Source organism: Ciconia boyciana, chromosome 2 (assembly GCF_034638445.1).
Source record: "Ciconia boyciana chromosome 2, ASM3463844v1, whole genome shotgun sequence".
Lineage (NCBI taxonomy): Eukaryota > Metazoa > Chordata > Aves > Ciconiiformes > Ciconiidae > Ciconia > Ciconia boyciana.
Genome location: NC_132935.1, coordinates 41,713,704 through 41,733,513, shown reverse-complemented (window position 1 = coordinate 41,733,513; position 19,810 = coordinate 41,713,704). Strand labels below are relative to the sequence as shown.

General features: G+C 41.3%; 1 protein-coding gene across 1 annotated transcript in view; it reads right to left on the bottom strand.

Annotated features, from left to right (window-relative positions):
- The window catches only part of TOX (thymocyte selection associated high mobility group box), a 226,640-nt gene extending 208,077 nt beyond the window's left edge, over window positions 1–18,563 (bottom strand). The window contains exon 1 of the mRNA XM_072851257.1: window positions 18,364–18,563. Coding sequence (XP_072707358.1) covers window positions 18,364–18,465 — 102 coding nt within the window. The 5' untranslated portion in view covers window positions 18,466–18,563. The remainder of the gene's footprint in view (window positions 1–18,363) is intronic.
- Window positions 18,564–19,810: the final 1,247 nt, after the last annotated feature.

Genomic DNA, 19,810 nt, shown 5'->3' with positions numbered 1-19,810 from the left:
GATTTTGAATTTGAAATGGCATTTAAAGGAAACATGGCAATTTTTTAAAGTAGTAACAGTTGGTCCTCAAGGAACTATGGAGATGTCCCATGTACGTGGCCGCCTGAATCACACCATGAGAGCATCACAGCTTCGCATGAGTCGCATGTTTCTGAAAGCCCCAAGTGAGAGCATGTGGATGGAAAGCCATGTGATTGTTTTACAAGAAAAATAAGTTTCCTGGCATGACAGTCTCCCTCAGCCACTGAAGTTCCTTTCCAACTATCAGCACTATTTATGCTACTAACTGGGAAAAAGACCTGCAGGGAATCTTGCAGACAGTATTGCAGAGAGGCAGGGAGGGTATCAGTGGGTTTGTGCATTTGTCTCTTAACCCAGATCTGCAGCTTGCACATGCCTCTGTCTTGCTAATTAAATAATTTTTTGATTGATCCACTACACAGGGAAAAATAAAACTAACTGATTATTTTTTGAGGAAAGCGCAACTCAGATGAACCTCAGCCACAGTTTTGCAACTGCAGGAGGGACAGATAAAATGTGATGTTGTAACTGCGATAGCTAATACTGGTTTAATAACTTTAAAATCTTTGTGTTTGATGGACCTTGGAATGCACATGTACTTATAGGAAAAACAACACTCAATAGAAAATGAATTTAATGTTCTTGGTAAGGTTTCTTTAGGGCCAGTATGTATAAAATGCAATAGTCCTGAAAATTAACCCCAGGTGTATCATTTTGTTAATACAAGAAATGTGCAGGATATCGAGAACAATAAAGCTTATGTAAATCTTTACATAAGAAAAAGGGGTACCTAAGAAAGGGTTGTGTAGCTGACTTGAGGCCAAATCACAGTCCTTGAAGAAAGCAAAACTCCTCTGGACATCACTGGAATTTTTCCTAGGGTAAGACTTGCAAGGCCAAGCTTGTGATTGAAATACTCTGGTATCACAAGGCTCTAAAAGCCAAAGCAGTGATAAGGGCAGGAAAGCTGTTATTTCTGTACCATAAAGAAAGATTCTAGAGACGTTATTATATTTGAATGTATTCTGATACTGCATTCCGCTTGTCCATCTCAGCAGACACTGTTCCATCTGAACAAGATGGACATAACATAGAGCACAGTATTTTATATTAAATGTAGTTATAAGGGAAGAACAACAACCTTGGAATGACTCACTCGCAGGACCAATTCATAGGTTACACTGAGTATGAAAGGCAATTTCAGAGTAGTGGTGGAAGAAAAGGATTTTTATAACAGAGGTGATACAAACTAATTTGGAGACATAGATACATAGAGAACAGAGTACGCAATGTACCGTACACACTTTTTCAAGGGAGGAAATAATGGTTCCTTTTTCAAATACAGTTGTATCTGCAAAAAAATAAAGTACAATTCTGTTCAGTACTGTAATGAAATCATTACAAATGCTGAAACATATTAAAAATTCAACACTAAAAAGACAGCGGCTTTGTACTTGTGCTGCACTGAGTCTAAACACTAGATACTAAGAACAGGAGACTGTATTAAGGCAGGACTGGTGACAGACATTGGCAGTCCTATACAAGCGGTGTATGTAGAATGTAGTAAGATATTCAGGAGTGTATTTCAGCCCATATACTAAAGCACCAAGAGGGTAAAGTTTTGCTCATGGCTGCATTCCTTTTTAGGATAATGGGAAAAAATGGTAAGAAAATACAAGATTTGTTTAATTATTTCACAAACAGCTTGTCACAGTTCTCTACCCTAGATGATACATTTCTTTGTCAAGAAAAACATAATGAAGTTCACCTTTTAAAATCTAATGCAACAGACTTCTATTAGCACTAGGACTGTGTAAAAATAGCATCTTCTACAAATGAACTGTACCATAAAAATTGATGCTCATGAAATGTTATTATAATCTAAAGTTTAAAACCACAAAGCAAGAAAATTCCGAGTTAAACTGAAACTTCATCCTTAGCCCACCCAAAAGTGTTTAGATACAGCAGGGCTTGCCAAAGAGTAATAATCCTATATACAAAATATGCTGCCATAACTAGAAATTTCAGACTAAGTATGGAATTCCAGCTCTAACTCTGACCTTTCTCTTCCCCGCTTTTGTGGGTACAAGCAAGTCCTTTCATTACTCCAGCACTAGTGTGGTTAATAATCTTAAGGTAATATTTTTTAACTGTTTCTGTGCAGCAGACTTCATTTGCCAGCTTCTCAGCTATACAGTCAACTGTGCCGTTTTGTAAAGGCAGAGAAGGGGAAAAAATAAAAACCAAACAGTAAAATTCTCTTTACAGAGTAGTGTGGACTGGCCCTAAAGGAAAAAGAACTCACATAACCGAGCGGTCCATTCCTTGTACTCCAAACTTATCAACTACTTTTTTTTTTTAAGAGCTACAGGCATGTTATTGAACCACCAGATAAGGGCTGAAATAAGACCTGTTGTTGAGGAAGAGCAAGGTTCTCATCCAAGTTAACAGACCACAAACTGGGATGTGGAGAAGAGTGATTTTATCAGAGTCGGGGAGGGATGGGGGGCGGGGAATGGGACACGAGATGGCATAGCATGTCATAGTGTTTCTCTAGACCTCCTCTACAATTAAGTTTGTGTTGAAGGACCTCTCCTTCCATCACTGGAGACTGCTCTTCCTCTCACCAGGATCTCTTTTTGGAGAGACTACTTTTCCCCATGTCTTTTATGTGACCTCATCAATGTAATGGTCACAAAAGGATTTCCTGATATTTTTGGACTTTACCTTCTTAAAAGACATTCCCTGGCAGGAGATGGTTAATCAGCTGCTGAAGAGACAACCTCCACTGCAGGATGTCAGGACTTCTGCAGAACATGAGCAAGGAAAGTAGCAGATGAAGGCAGCAATGGAATAGCTAACGTGACATTTCATGGACTAAAGACAGAAAGCACTTCTCAGAGAAGCCCCTGCAGCTCAGGGAGTTGATTCCGTGAGCCAGCAAACGTTGCCTGGAGTCATGCAAGTCCACAGAAAAAGCAGCATAATGCACCATAAAGACTTCTGTAAATACACATTCATGGAACTTTTAACATCATCCAGTACTACTTCAGTTGATCAGTCCTAATCCTAATAGCTCTGCTGTCATGTAAATATGAATTTGGTTGTTTTCCTTAAAACAGGCTTATTGTCACACTAAGTCTTTGAACCAGAGATTTCTGAATCACCTCGAAGAAAGGAGGGTGAAAGTTAGTCTGCCTGGGGCACACTCCATGCCCCCCCCACCTTCTCCACTGACAGTAAAGGGGCTTCAGGACTCTCCAGTGGTGTCCCTTCTCACCTAGCAAGCTGGTCAGCTTTTTCTTTGAGATAGCTTAGGTGTCCATGCTGGTGGAAATGTTGTCCAGCTTCAGCCAAGACCAGTCAGAAAATCTATTTTCTACCAGATATCTTCATGTTTTCTTCTGTTCTAGCACAAATTCCTAATCAGCAGGTGACAGGTACTCTGAGTAAGGTTGCAATTCATCTGTCTTTTCAAAGCTCAGCATCTGTACAGGGAGAACACTTGAAACATAAAGGGAGAAAGGAGTCTCCTGGCAGAAAGGAAACTAATGTTCAGTTATGGTAAAATGCAAACACACGCTCAAACCAGCGCTGAGAGACCACAGCCCCAGCTCTTTTCCTGAGATGAGTTCCTTAAACACTCGGTGCCCCCTTTCCCTGCTCTCCTCTCCCACGCTTGACTGAACAACACTCAGCTACCAGAGTGGATGGAAAGCCCATGTTCCCTCACCCTACATTTCATCCTTACCCAGGATAACAAGACTTGATGATTATGATACTCTTCTATTTTTAACTCCTAATAAATAGGGAAAGATGCATTCCAATACTGGTATTTTCAGCTTTGTACGGGTCCATTGCAAGCTCAGTAGTAAGAATAAGGGAAGATTCTGATGAGTGAATGGCAGAAAATTAACTTCCAGGTCTGGTACATCACTGTGCCCCATTGCTTCAGAATATGCTTACAGCTCTAATATAAGCAAAGAACTTACAACATTGCTAGAAACACAGGCAACCATGTAGGAAGCAGCAGGTTAAGGGCTGTATCTGTTGCAATTAATTTGTTCCTAGAAAGTCTGCAGTCTTCTCCAAACAAAAACTTCTAAATTCAGAACTTCACCTATTTTATTCTGCAGTAAATATTAATATCTACATTTTGAATTTCTGAAAACAGTGAATAAAACCAAAGCCTGCTTTAGTGTTTCTACTGTAATGTTCTGTTTGAGAAAGTCCTCTGGAATCACAGCACTCTTAAAAGGGCAATGGATTCAGCTGAATAATATATTTTTCCATTTCAAAAATATTTTTTCTCTGAGCTTTCATTATTATATACATGGACTCCCTTGTAGCTCGAAAGAAAAATATTATAGAACATACCCTAAGGTTTTGTATACTAAATCCTCTGGTTTTGCTAGAACTAAAATAATTTATATAAATTTAGAAAGTTTAATATAAACATATATTTAACAGATGCTACTTTAATTATTTCTATAAGCGTAGTATCTATATATGATAATAAAGACGCATACAATACAGTTTCTCTTATTTCAAAATTGCAGGTTTAACTATAGTATATATTACTGTAATTTTGGTCACAATACCTGTATTTGGAGTTCAAGTGGTATTTTTAACCTTAAAGAAACTCAACCACCTCCGTTATTTGCAGCACATCTTTCAAATTCAGCAGAAGAAAAGATATGAGATAGAAAAGTGCCTTTTGTTCAGAGGTAAACTGTTGAAACTACTAAAGGCTTAACTTATGCTTGAGCTCCCCAGCCCAAAATGTGGGCATCGTGACAAAATAATAACACAAGTGTTCTCATGTTGGATCCCAGATCTTTAGAACATAAGCATGCCCCATGACAGCCTGTGTCAAAGTATCCACAGAAGGAAAGGATTGGTAAGAGAGAGCCCAAGACTTTCCTAGCCACAGCAAGACTTGGTCCTCCCCTCACTCACCATGACAAAACTCTCCCTGCTGCTAACAAGAGTTAACTCTGCAGCAGGAAAGTCTGCAGCAATGTCGAAGAGACTCAAACACTCCTGATAGATGACAGCAATGAATGTCATGGATACAACCCAATGAATCAGTAACACACAAAAAAAGATATTTTTGAAATAATATTATTTTGGTTACAAAGTCAAGAGGCCAAAATGCCAGATTTAAGGGTGCCTGAAAGCCTAACTCAGGTGCCATTTGCAACCTGCATTAACGATAAAGTTGCAATGGCATGATCACTTATTCCACATCCGCTGTTTCACTTCATCAATTCCTGCCAAAGATAACATACTAAAGAGCAAAATCAAGACATCCTTAAATCCGGCATTCCCAGCCTTAAAGTGTTTAACTTCATAACCTAACAAAGTACTGCACAAATTAAGTCCTCATGACAGCAATGTTGTAATCTTCTCAACATCACTACAAGAGCTACTATGGTAATTTACAAAAATGGCCCTGGTGTTAATCCAAAATTACAGCTTCAGGGTCCGCTCTCATTTTTATCAAAACCTTAGTTACAAGCTTTACCGTGTTGCACAATCTAAATATTTTCTTTCCTCAACAATGAAAAAAACATTTTAAAATACTTCATTTCTTATAGGTTTCGACTTCCAAAGTCTACAATTTTTCCTGGCTTTGGGAGCCTTGTGGACCTGGTAGCTGTGATGGAAAGCTCCCAAAACCAGGAATAATTTTAGAAATTCTCTCAGAAAAAAAGCTTTATGAGAAGTGAAAGTGCCAAAGGTCCGAAACTTGCACAGGTGTGAGCCCAGACAAATCTAAACACAAGCACCTTTGAGTGTCCAGAAAGCTACGGCTCCTTATTGATGCATTTGCTCATAGGACTTGAATGCGCACTGTACAGAGGGAATCATACATTCAGATTACTATCTTTGCCATTTCCCATTTCCCTCTGTTTTCTACTCATAAATCCTGAAAATCCCTGGAAGTGTCAGTTCCTAACAGATCCAACAATCCATTGGTGTCGTATATTAAGTCAGAAGGGGTTTGCTTCATCAGAAATAAAGCAAAGTCTTGTTGGTTTTCTTCTTAAGGTATTCATGGTTTTTAAGCACTCCTAAGAGTTTACTGATGTTCAAGACATAATTGGGTGAGATACACATTAGTCCAACACAGGAGTTAAGAGGCTCCGTACAGGTGCCAATGTTAAACCACACGTTGTCAGACAAGGCAATGTGCCTTGTTGTTGCAGCCTTAAGATTCAACAAGTGGTTGGCATCCTCCATTCCCACACTTTACACAAATATGGCCTGAAAGTGCAAGTTGGCCCTACACAAAGGGTAAAAGGGGAAAAGGCAGTCAATTTGCTTTTCATCCGAGAGCACTGACAAACCAGGAAAGAAACTTTTTGACTAAGCAACAATTCCTTCCCAGGGGTCCTCCTGGAAACATGCAACTGTCATCCCCCTTTAGATTTCAATGTCCCTGTACAGGCACAAAACACTAACTCAGCTAAAAGTTCCCCACAACTGTGTTGTAGCTGTGCTTTCAGTTGCTGATGCTTTATGAGCTTTAAAAAAAATGCAGTCAATGTTGTGGTTTCTGATGTAAAATGAAACCTGGAATCTAATTTGAGATACCAAAATCTAATTACTATTCATAATAACGAATCTTTGTCATTTTCACCTGCAATGTTCTTGGCTATGGAAAATGTTGAGGTCTATTTATCAGTGTCATTTTGCAGTGATGTATCATTTACTGTTCTTTAGAAAAAAATTAATATTTAAGTTGCATTACAGTTGATATCAAAGCTCTGTTTTATTATCAGACTCAAAACTGAGGTCTCTGCCAGTGCCTACCTAGGTAAATCTCCCCCTAAAGTAACAGTGTTGGCCAAAGAGTGTGGATCAAATCCAGTATGAATGAGAAAGCCCACTGTCTCCCACACACACGAAGAAACCCCCAGCATTTCCCCATGCCTTCTATAAAGGTGCAAGATGCAAGGGCAGCCTGCCTCAGTAAATTTTTCCACTTGCTTTACTTTTTTTTTGGACTGATTTTGTTCAAAGTACTCTTGGGAAAAAAAGTAAAAAGATAAACACACTTCTGCTAGCAAATGCCAGAAGAAAAATATATTCTAGCGGTCTTTGGCTGACTTAGACTTGAAATGAATTTACATCATCAAAATACCTCTTAATTGTGTTAAAACATTCTGAAAACGTATTGCATACATTTTTCTTCTGAAATTCACAGGAATCTTTTGCTTTACAGTCCATTCTTCACTTGCATGCCCTTTTTCTCTCTCTTTGGAAAATATATCAATTGCTTATTAAAAAAAAGAAGTGTTTTGGCATGGCTGACTTGTAGAGATATGGAGCTAAGCAGAGTCAGTGAATCCACTCGCTCTGATATGGACACATGATATGCAATTAAAATCTCCATTCACATTCCTACGGGGTTGTCAATCAAGAGAAAAGCCTTTTTGACAACATCCAGTGAAGCGTACCAACTAACTGCTGAACAGGAACTTAAACAGTAACAGCTTTTGTTACTAGCAAGAACGGATTTTACCAAGATTGGGCTCGGTTTCTAAAGAAATCATTATGTTAAAATTTGGGGGGCTTTTCATTAAAAATTAAAATGTGTCACAAAGCTATTGTGTGTGAAGCTATCGGATTATGTAATACATGAGGGTTATCAGATATATGTGGAAAAAAATCTCTAACCTTTCTTGGCTGTAGGAAACAACCTTTCATATTTAGAACAATGAACAATGATTACAAGACAGTTTTTAGCTAGAAGAGAACATTTTTCTAATTGCATGTTGTCTATTTGGTAGGCACCAAATATCTTTTATAACATTATAAGCTGCCCAGCCACAAAACTAACACCGTAAAAGGCCTGCTTCTGCCAAAAATGATACTGTGAACAATTTATTACTGACACACTGGAAAATGATGTGGCTCAATTATAAGTGTTTGCAACTCTTTGAAAATATCCTAACTTTGAATTTATGACAATAGAGGACAAGTCTTTGATAAACACTGAAGATGCTAACATTTACTTTCTAATACCCAGTTAGATAATGTACAACTCATAAGAGCATTAGGGTACTTTAAAATCAAATCTGTAAAGGTAAAACCAGTAAAAATAAATAGTCGATATTAATCTGCTGTTTGTATTTTGAGCACTAACCTTGAACTACAGTTTTCAAATGTGCTAATATTATTAGATATTGAAATATTTGCCCTCTTGCTTATCACGCTCCGTAACTGAAGAGAGAGCAGATGCATCCTGACTATTAACAGTCATGACAAATTGCCTTACTAATGAATGTTACACACTGAAAGTGCCATAACTGATTAAACTACAATTTCCCACTACCAGATAGAGAGAGACTTGGGAACTCCAGCAGTGGACAACTCTGATGTTCTGCCAACAGGCCTTCAGGGCACAGTGTGGTATTTAGAAAAACACACTGTAAATTCCATATGAATATATTCTAAAAGACTATGTGTATACAACAGGTTTTAAAGAACATTAGATGAAACAGCTTAGGTTCGTAGCCGATGAGCCATGTAAAATGGATGTGTTTTAACAATTTTAGTATCATTACAAGGCTGCATTGGAGAATATTTCTGCTGGGTTCCTCTACCCCTCTCCCCACCTCCCCAAACATTGCTTGTGCTTTGCTTTCACATAAAATCTTTCCTTTGTCAGTCTCTTTGTCGGTGCAAAATTGGCAGCAGTTCAAATTCAAAGTACTCCTATTCATTTACTGACCATTAAACCAATGTCATTCTAGTTCACATCAGCCAGAGCTAAGCTCTAAAAAACATAAAAGGCTTGCTTCACCACTGACGAATAATGTGTACATTTTTACAGAGCTTAAACCTTAATGCTTTGCCTGAAACTAACAATACAGTATATCTTATCATTCCTTTTTCACAAGCAGGCAGCTGCTGAAACGCTTGCCACTTCAAAATATCAATTGCTTGCCAGAGTTGTCCTCAACACACCCTGTCAAACTCATGTATATTGTGCAATGAAAATGGTGCAGGACTGAAAGCTAGAAATTGTGTCAAATTCTGCTGTAAGGGTATGATGTGCAAAGAACAACGTATGACAACCGTAGAGACTACAAACAATAGCAATGGAGCCAGACACTACATATATCACAACTGTGCCTGTACATATTTTATTGTATGTATTATATATTTAAAGCATGACAAATGTGTCATTGAAGCTATGTGCTACACCAAATAGAAACCCGTCAGCTAGTTAAGCTTTTTCATTTCTCTTGATGGAAGCGTAGTGGTATTTTTCTGCCCTCTGAACATTTGTTTGTAAATCACACAGCACAAAAAAACCCATCAGGTTTTCAAAATGAGTAACAGAAAACAAAAGGCAATACTACAAGATGAGAAAATGAGATTTTGTTCAATTAACACTTTTGCTTTTCTCTAAGGACACATAGCCAGGCTACCTTAAAGAATATCTGAGGCTATGCAAGACAAATACAATATCACTGCGCCCATAAATTACAGTATACCTAATTTTAATGCAGATAAGTGCTGGCCTATTGATTTGCATGTTTCCCTGGCAAAATGGAAATCCCATGTGAGTATGTTCTTTGTCTGTAGAAAATGCATTTTAAAAAACCTTTACGAATACAGCAATCTATGCTAAAAAGGAAAACATAAGTCACTAGTATAAAATTACATATGGAACCTAGAGGAAGTACTGCTCATATACACACACACATGTATACACGCATCTCTCTGTGCGTGCATGTGTGCATGTGTGAATGTGTTACACAATCACATAGTTTTTTAGCACATAGTTACAATTTCTATGAAGTGTCTTAACTAATGAAAATTCAGCCTCTAAATATAAGCTTAAATTAGCTGAGGAAAAAAATGAAAATTGCCAAACTAAGTAACAATGTAAGTAAGTTAATCATAAAGTGACCATGGAATGCTAATCTTAAATTAAAGAAACAACACATAGTTGTGATGAAAAAGAAATGTTTAGGAGGAAAGGTAAGTGCAACAGCCCACAACAGCATGTAGGTTGCAAAACCTGAACACACGGGATTCCATGAGGGTCATTAACTGATATAATCCTAACCAAAATGAATAGATACGCCATTAAGGTGTTAATAAATATTTTGGAAAGAGAATAGGTGTTTTAGGTGCTCAGGGTTGCTGACCTTTGCTGTGTTTATTAGTGGGACAATGATGCATTATTAACACACAGCAGCTGTACCTGAACTGCTGCCATGAACATAATAGCCTTTTATAGCCATCAGGGGAGTGAGATAGGAGGCCTTTATTAACCACTAGACATGATTAGCACATTATGTGAACTTTAGTAGGCAAATTATCTCTTATTGAAATATAATGTTGGTTATAACTAATTGTAAACATGATTTTAAAAACTTCTCAATGCAAAACTAAGAGTTTTACTACCATTTAGCAAATTACTGGCTAGGCCCCTAAAAAAATAATTCTTCTTTTCCTTTGTTCAACCTGCAAAAACAACTGTGCCTCACAAAAATTTATTGCACTATGATAAAACCACTGAAGTGAATGACTTCCACATCATGAATATTATTCTTCAGAACTGTAAAAAAAAACATAAATAGACATTTCCAACAAAATTAAGAAAACTGCTAGTGAAGAAAAAAAACTTGCCTTATATATTCCTATAAAGATTACAAGCAGTTCTTAAAAAAGTCCGTTTGCCAATACATTTTCAAGAGTTAACTTGAAAAAATAACACCATGATTTACTTCAAAAAGCTTAATTTTGGGTAAGATTATCCCATTAGCCTTCACAACTGAACACAGCACTGAGAGTCCATTATGAGCAGTCTTTTATGCCCTAGCAGAAAGTCATTAACATAAAATAAATCATTAGCTTAGATATTAAGCCTCTACTATCTGCAGGTTTCTATGACTAATGTTCACAACTGTGTCTGCCAAATGATAAATTATACTTTTTTGAAAGGTTATGGTCCCTTTTCACCACTATTTTTCCTTTTACTCTTTATTATTGTTTCAGGTTGATGCAAATACAGTGATCGTGTAAGAAACAAATGTTTTCTCTTATTCATGAACACAAACTTATGCGCTTTGGCAACTGCAACTGTTATCCCACAAGTGTGAGGTCATTTACCCAGTGTGCGAGATGCCAATATTATTTTTCACCATTATTTTCCACCATTATTTTCACCATTATTTTCTCCCTACTGTTAGACTACACAACCAGAATATGACTGCAAAGCCAGCTACTTATAATACAGGATAGAAATTATGGATTCGCAGAGTAAGTTCCCTTTCTTCAAAGTGAGCAATATATAATGAAGCAGAAACATATGTGTGTATATACATATAGAGTAGCATCAATACAATAGGAATTTAGACGTATACATAATCTTCTCACTCTTCTGGCAGGAACTGTCTGGATAAATCTTGTGCTTCACATTGCAGACTTCATACTTCCCTTACTGACCCATTTCCCTAAGTACAGGTTATCACTGTCTGATTTCAGAATTCTGATTCCTTCTTGCATATAGAATAAGTAACTGGAGTTCACTGCAGATTTCCTTAATGTAACAAAAATACATACCAACTACAGTAACTTCCATTTAACCTTTAAGACCATATAATCATCAACAACAATAGCAGGAGACAAAAGTACTACAACAGCAGCTCAATTTCCATGTTTAGCCAGCAGTACCTTTGAGAAAAGCTACTCGTGCCACTTTTGATTGGAAGAGAGCAGTTTAACAGTCAAGAATGTGAATGCTAAAACATTCTGACATTTCCACTAACCTGGATTTGTCAGATGCTCATGTAATTCAAGTATGTTTTGCAACTTAGAAATCAGCGTGTTTCTTGGGAGGAAACCATACTACGAGGGTCTATAGCAAATCAAATAGCAGCCCAGTGAGAAATACTAAATGAACAGTTCAGAAACAGTGTTAGCATATGTGCAATTGAAAGATAAGATATAAATATTAGTAGAGCCATATGAAATTCAAATGCTAAAAATAAACTACTTACTGCAAACATAAGAAGCAAAAGAAAACCACAGACATTACAAATGTTGGTTGCACTAAGATCTCTGCTGAAAAACGATTTTAACTTTGAAGCTCTAAGTTAAGAGCTAAACGTTTTATTTGATGCCCTGACTTACTAACCTAAAACTGATCACAACTAATGAACATAAAATGCAGATATTCCAGGGGAAGGGGAGATGAGATTTTCTTCCGTGCTGCTGTGGAAGGGCGATGCTTGTTGCTGCTGCTAACGCTACGTAATCTGTGCCTAACCATAGAATAATGCAATGTTGCCATTTTCCAACTGAATGCTATAGGGAAAAACGTTATGACCGAGAAAATCTCATTCACGTTGATGTGAATTCCATGTCTGAAAGTATTTTGGAAGCACTGCTATAATTAACGGTCATTTAGCGCTTCCACTATAAGCCATGTTTTGAAACAGTTTATAACTCAGCATTTTTAATGAGAAATCACTCCTTGGGCAGAAAATTGGTACCTAGTTGCATAACTAAAACAGTAGAACAGACTAGAGTAGACTATTTCAGTTGGAAGGGACCTACAACGATCATCTAGTCCAACAGCAACAACAAAACATTTAAATGTGGTTAGGCTATATTTAAAATAAGTATTTTCATGTATGCAGCCCATGCTAGACATGCACAGAGCATGTGTCCACTTCAAAAAGATAAACAAAGCTGCCACTAATTGCCACCACTGTCAGTTCCAGAAGCCAAGGTCTGCATTGATCCAGGGACTACCCCTCACCACGAGAAGCGGTGCTTTCAGGTCACTCTTGAGCCATGCTGAGAGAGCAGTCAAAGGAAGCTTTTTACTTCCACCGTCTAAGCTTTGTTATATCTGCCATCAATACAGGATTTAAATATCCAAGAATTTTGATATAAATCCTACTGATTAGCACATTTCTCTGCTTAATATAAAGTCTTGTTTCAACCATAGTCCATTTTCCAGTGCTTCTATACAGCGTTAGCAAGACGAGAAAGTCCTGCTAAGACGAGATCTGAGGACAGGAGGGTGCTCAGTTCTTACTGGTAAAGTGTGATAGTCCCCAACACGCACCGGATTCAATGGGAGTTGGGACTGCCCAGCCCTCCACAGTATCAGCTCCTTAAGTCCTTAAATGCAGCTCCAGCTGCTCTTTGGTTTAATGTAAACACCAAAGGTACTGCATGCACTGTAGTGTTTAGCTAATTCAGCATTCTTAATAGTTTACAGTTTTCACTTTTTTTCAGACCTCATGACAGGCTGATTGAGGGTAATGCCCTCGAGATGAAACACATCACTCTGGTAAGAGAATAAAACATAATTTCTCTAAGGTACTGATGTTTGGTAGAAAGAAAGAAAGAAAAAAAAGAATGACTGTGAACCCTTTGGTTTATAGAACATCTTTGAGGAAGATTTCTCAAAAGCACACATATAAATCATTTTCTGTATTCCACTAAAATTGGGACCACTCCTTTTCTGAAACACTGGAATTTAAGGAGGCACACTTGAGGCTTGCCTGTAACTCTGAGACTACATTCTAAGGTCTAGGAACCCAGGGAAAAAAGTCCACTTCCTTTCTTCCTATGTGGTATTTTCTGAAACTAACTAAAACACTTAACACTTAAAAATCAACAGTCAACACTAATGTAACTGTTTAATCTTTTCTTTAAGAGGCACCTACAAATTTCAAGTATTATTCTAATGCAGTAGGGTACAAGATAGCTGTCTAAGGAAAAAAAAATATGCCCAGAATAAGCGAATGGTGATCTATTAGATAAGCATAATCTAAAACTCTGCCAAAACACTAACACAGCATTTCAGCTTTAGAGCTGTCCTGCACAGCACTGGCCTTCCACAATTCTGTTTCTAAGTTTCAGACAGAGAGTGGGTAGAAGCAAGCCACTGGAAATAATGTACACTTTGTAAACAGCCATGGAACATTTTACTAAGAGTAGTCTCTATGGTGGGGTTAAGCTTATACAATAAATTATTTTAAACACTGTATATAAATATATGCACTTTTGCTCCGTGGAATTCTGATTACGAGCGGGATTGTTACCTGCTTACAAAGCACTGTATTATATCTCCTTATCCACTTCTACCCAATGTCACGCCGCTGTTTTCATTTTGAAGGGTTTTTCTTCCCTCTCTCTCTTTTTTTCCTCTGTATTCCTCTTTTTAAAAACAACTACAGTCTATCATTCTGCCTCTGCTGTCTGGCTGTATTTTTCCACTGCACTGACAACTACAGTGAATACAAGAAAGATGAGTTGTAGGCTCCTGTATTTTTGAACTAGGTAGCAAATCACAGAAGAATCTAGTGCATAATTCTGCAAGGCTAACCATTGGGAGCAGTAAAGACCATTATTTTCTCCCTACTGTTGGCAGGGGTCAGCATCCCTGTCATTAGCTGTGTCAAACTATAATTATATAACTGCACTTTATGTGAGCAAGTATCTGAAAACACTGTAAAGTTGCAAGTATGAAAACATACTAATCCTTCTTACAGCACTGATTGAAGCGGTCTTTGGAGGTGACACTTCAACACAGAAAGCCACAAGGATGTTATTTATTGCTCTCTACATAAACATTTAAACTTATCATCCGACTTCTTCAAGCACCTTGAAATCCCTGGCCATATTCTTTTATCAAATTAAGACACTCGGATTATTAAAGTTATTTCTTTTGTAGCATTCAACTCAATTAAGGAACGTGATGTCTCCTAAAATAAACTTCAACTGAACAGACTACTCGTATTAGCCTGTAAATGTCTGAAATGCAATTATGCTTCAAGTTTCAAGAGGCGAACAGTACAACCCCAACTCTAAATCTGTCTGTCCAGCGTAAGAGCTCCACTATGTTATTGCAAAGGCTGACCTATATACCGCAGCATACCGTCCATTCTGTCTGTTTGTATAAGAGATACCTCACACAGTTGTCATAACCAACATTGTTTGCATTGTTCTTTCACTTTTCTCTCTCCATGGGTAATGCAAGAGAAACAAGGAAAAGCCTGCATAACAATATATGCAGAGTATAATGAGCTTTCACAGCAGATAGAGAAATATTAGACTAAGATGCTTAGAATGCTATTTTAGGCTTATAAAATAAAGATCTAAGCAGTCTTCTGAAACAAAGCCTGCCAACTGAAAATTCTAAGATAAGAGGTGACTGTTTGAATCTACATTATTGCATTTTCCTTTGGCTACAGAAAAATGCACTGTCAATACCTCCTGTGCATGTGCTTGGGAACTCACTCATACGCTATGAACAACCACCTGATCAGGAAAAAAACTAGTGCTAACAGAACAATTAGAAAACTTAAAAGTGTAAGTATTTGTGGAATACATTCTAAATTACCAGCAGCTCAAGCAGATTTAAAATGTAAAGAATGTCTTCCATATTTGTCAAAAAAAACCCCAAAAAAACAAAACCCAGGTATGAAAACAAGGGCCAAATCCACTAGTAAGTGCCCAAAGCAAGTTTTATCTAACTTTACAAGAAACAAGATCCAGTTCTGAATGGGTTTTTCAGGTAAAGACCTAATCAAGACCACCATTCCAACCCAGGACATAGATCCACCACACTCCAGCCATCATCTCCTTTCCTGGGAGAGATCAAGAGCAAGCACTCGATCAAACTTCGTGCACACAAAATTCTGCAGGCCTCCTGCCCTTCAAACTCCCTAAATACACACAGCACGAAAATGAGTGACAGAGCAATACTGTAACATGACGACATGTTTAGAACAAGTCAGATAAGTTTTCACAGCAATGTTAATGCTGGGTGAAGGGAGAGAGTGAAGGGGGTGAAAAATGAAATGATCAGTAAATGTACGCTTCCAAGGGTCCTGGCAGACCTATTCTGTCCATTTAATGTAATCAACGCTCAGTGGCAAAGACATCTGAAAAAGACATTGGTCCTATACTCGGTATCTTGTATTGAAACATTCCTGGTAAGTCTTTTCCAAGCATAAAACATATGTCTTATGACTGTGCACTTTTAAGCACATTATCAGTTCAGGCAAAGTGAAATAGAAGAGTTGCAACTTGTCTACAGAATGAGTGTCTCATTTGCATTTAAAAAGAACAGTTTGCTCCCTCATACATGGCATGACTTAAAAGAAGCTTTAACCAGCTAGTAAAGAAATTCTGAAAATGACTTTCTAAATTAATTTATTCGATTTGCAGTGCAACCCACCAAAAATGATTTAAGGAACTTAATTGGAAAATGATTTAATATATTAAAGTAATTCCTGATTTTCCAAAGCATTTAACTTTTAAATTAAATCTGGTCCACTATCTCAAGAATGATGAGTGAAATGTGTATTCAAGTCATTACCTTCTTTTTGAAGCTTTAAATCACTGATAGGTTTAATAACGTTTGTCCAGTTTCATTGCCAAATGGGTCTTCAGACACTTTGGTGCTTATGTCATTAATATTAGCCCAAGCCTCTCACTTGGCAACACTTTATGGTGACAATTTATAAAAACAGACAATAGAGAAAATAACGGCAAGCCACAGATCAAAGGTAGCAGTAGCCTCATGATTATCCAGAGCACTCACAAAAAATTAATGCACACATAGAGGCTCCTAGGCATCTGGACTCTTCCTGCTGAACAAAGTTCACTCCTGGCACAAACTTCCGATCTACAGGGCAGGTTTGCCAGATGCTGCAAAATACAGTTACTCGAAACACCGCTAACAGTCCTACCTCTGGGATCTCTCTCGAAATATCCTTAGGCATCCACCACAAAGGGCCAGATTTATCCCTGAATTCTATAACTCCATCGAGTATATGTGAAATGCAGCCAGGATGAATTTGGTCCTTTCTGTTGTGATTGGTAGATGAGACCATGTGGGAAATCTTTCCTGAAAACTGAGAGGGCTTCACCCCGCCGCTGCAGCCTCCGCGCTTGAGCACAGATTCTCGCTATTCTGCTGTTTATCTCTGAATCGAGGCAGCTGCCCGGAATGAAAGAGACGGCTCTGAGCATCTCTCCGACACGTGAGACCGTCATGACAATAGCCCGGCGCGGAACCAGGCTGGCCGGGGCGGCTGGCCCCAGGCGGGGTGCCCCTCCGCCGCAGCGCCCCGCCACCGCGCCCCGCCGGCCTCCGCGCCCCGCCGCGCCCCGCCCGGGCCCGCCACCCTCCGCACCAGCCGCCGGCCCTGCGCACGGCGGAGTTTACGCTGCGAAAAACATCTGCTGCAGCCTGCCACAGACTTCCGCGGCAGGTTTCTTAACAACCGCCTCAGCGCACAGGTTTAAACGCATCTTTCGGGAAGCGCTGGCTCAGGGCTTTCTCCCCGGGCGGGGGTGTGCTCACGAAGTGCGCTGGGTAGCTCGCACTTCCTGATTATTTCCTACGGCCAGGCCAGCGTTTCGTTCATGTGCAAAGCCCATTCCGTAACAGCAGAGCAAAGCGCAGCCCATGCATAAAGCACCAGCTGGCTCAGGCCACAGAAGGAGTAACAATGCAGGAACCCCAGCCCCCTTGCTCGGCAGCAAAAGTAAAGCAAAGTGGTCCGGGATCGCAGCACCAAACTCCCGTAACCAAACGCAGGATTTGGGCTAGCGCGAGCCTCCTCTGCAGTTCCTCCCTCCCCAGAGCTCGGGGACCGAAAACTTAGCCCTCCGCAGACACTGACCCTATTTGCAGCGGGCTAGTCAAGTTACAGAGAAATTGGCAAGGCAGTTGCACAGCCGGGACAAAGTCGAGCTGCTGTTCTGAACCGACTTGTCACCCTTACACATCCTCATTGTCCACCTATAGAGATGTGTGTGTGTGTATATACATGTCACATAGAGATACACGCGCACACAAACGTGCTCCCGGCACGGCCAAGTACCGCTTTGACACATGAACTGCAGGGTACGCGGCGGGGCAGAGAGTTTCTGCCGGTTTGTGGCGGGCGCGATCTGTCTCATTAACAGGAGCCCTAGAAATTCAAGTCCTCCGCATCAACATCCTTGTCCACGCTGTTTCTCCGAAAGGGAAGATGTTACGGAAAATGCCTCCCCCACCCACCCCCCCGCTCCAGCCGCCCGCCCCCAAACTACTCCGGGGTTTTAATTTGGGGTGCCTGCAGGGCAGAGCCGGTGTGTGTCCCGGCGGCACCTCTCCGCGGCGGGCGGCACTGCGCTCCCCAAACCCCAAAACCCGGCAAGTGCCGCTGCCCTCTGCCTCGCCGGTGAACTTGGTGCGCGGCTCGCCAAAGCGCAGCGCCCGCTCATGCAACGCGCCGCGACAACAGCACAATCGACAGCACAGATAAAACACCTCGGACGACACAAAACACGAGTCACCTTGTTGCAATAGTAGGGGTCCAGGCAGGGGGAAGGTCCCAAACAAGGCGTATCAGGAGCGGCTGCAGGCTGAGGAGGTGGTGAATAAAATCTTACGTCCATTTCACTAAAACATCAAGCAAACTCCTTTCCTTTTCTTATTGTCGTTAATGTTGGTGCAAAAAGGGGGGTGTGTGAGTGTGTGTGTGTGTGCGTGCGAGGGGAGGGGGGGACACACAACAAGACTGAGAAGAATAAAAAAGAGGTGCCTGACTTCAGTAGTCAAAGAAACACCTTCCCTGCCTCACATCCGTTTGTGGTTTGTAAAGAGAGAGAGAGGAGAGGAAAAAAAAAAAAAACCTCTTCCAAAAAAGCACCGGTCTGCAGATGTCTGCGAGAGAATCAACAAACCCTCCTTCTTCTACGGCAGGGCAGGTAACTTCGAGTACTTATTGTTTCCCCCACGCATCGGCACCGGGGCGCTAGCTCCGTGTGTGCCTCTCTTTATGGGAGTCTCGGAGTTGGTTCGCTTCTCCCTCCCTCCCTCCCTCTCGCTCGCTCCCTCTGTTCTTTTCCCCTTCTTTTTTTTTACTATTATTGTTATTGTTATTATTTATTTGGTTGGGTTTGGTGGCGGTGTATTTTGGTTGCCCTCCACCGTGAGGAACGGGGCTGGGGGGGGGGGGGAGGAGGCGGCGGCGGCAGCCGGGGCCCCCGCGCACCCCCGGGGGGAGCGGCGAGGCAGTCCGCCCGCGCTGGAATGGCCGCCCCGGCCGCCCGGCTCTCTCGCCTCGGCTCGGCTCGGCACGGCACGGCTCGGCTGGGCTCGGCTCGGCTCGGCTGGGCTCGGCTCGGCGGGCGGCGGCGGGGCACACGGCGCGCTCCGCCGGTGGAGTCGCTGCTCCGAGTGTGCTTCACACAAAGGGGCCGGCGAGGGAAGAGCCATTTGCGGCCGCCGGGGACGGGGCTGGGAGTCGCGGAGAGGGGGCGCTGCCGCGCCCGCCATCCCGCCGCCGTCCCCGCCCTCTCCCGCCCGCCTTCCCCGCCCGGCCCCCCGGCGCCGCCCGGCCCCCCGCCGGTTACTATGGCATCCCCTCCGCGGCCTGCCGTCGCCGCGGTTTCGCCCGGCCCGGCCCGGCCCGGCCCGGGGCCCGAGAGGAGGCGGGAGGGCAGGGTGGGAGCGGCGGCAGGGGAGCGAGGGGTTCGGCCCGGGGCTTGGACTCCGCGATGGGTCGGCCACAGGCTGCCAGTGTGGCCAGGGACAGGTCCCTTGAGGTGCCTTCTGTGGGAGCCCCCTGGCCCATCTCCACAACCATTTTGCAAAGGTCGGGTGAGGCGCCCCGTGCCCCGGTTCCCCTGGCAGTCCTGTGAGGTTGACCAGAGTGGAGCTGCAAGCAGGGCCCGGCAGGTTAGGTGAGCCCTTCGTCTTCTGTCCCAGCAGAGTGGAAGCCATCACCCAGTGTTTGTG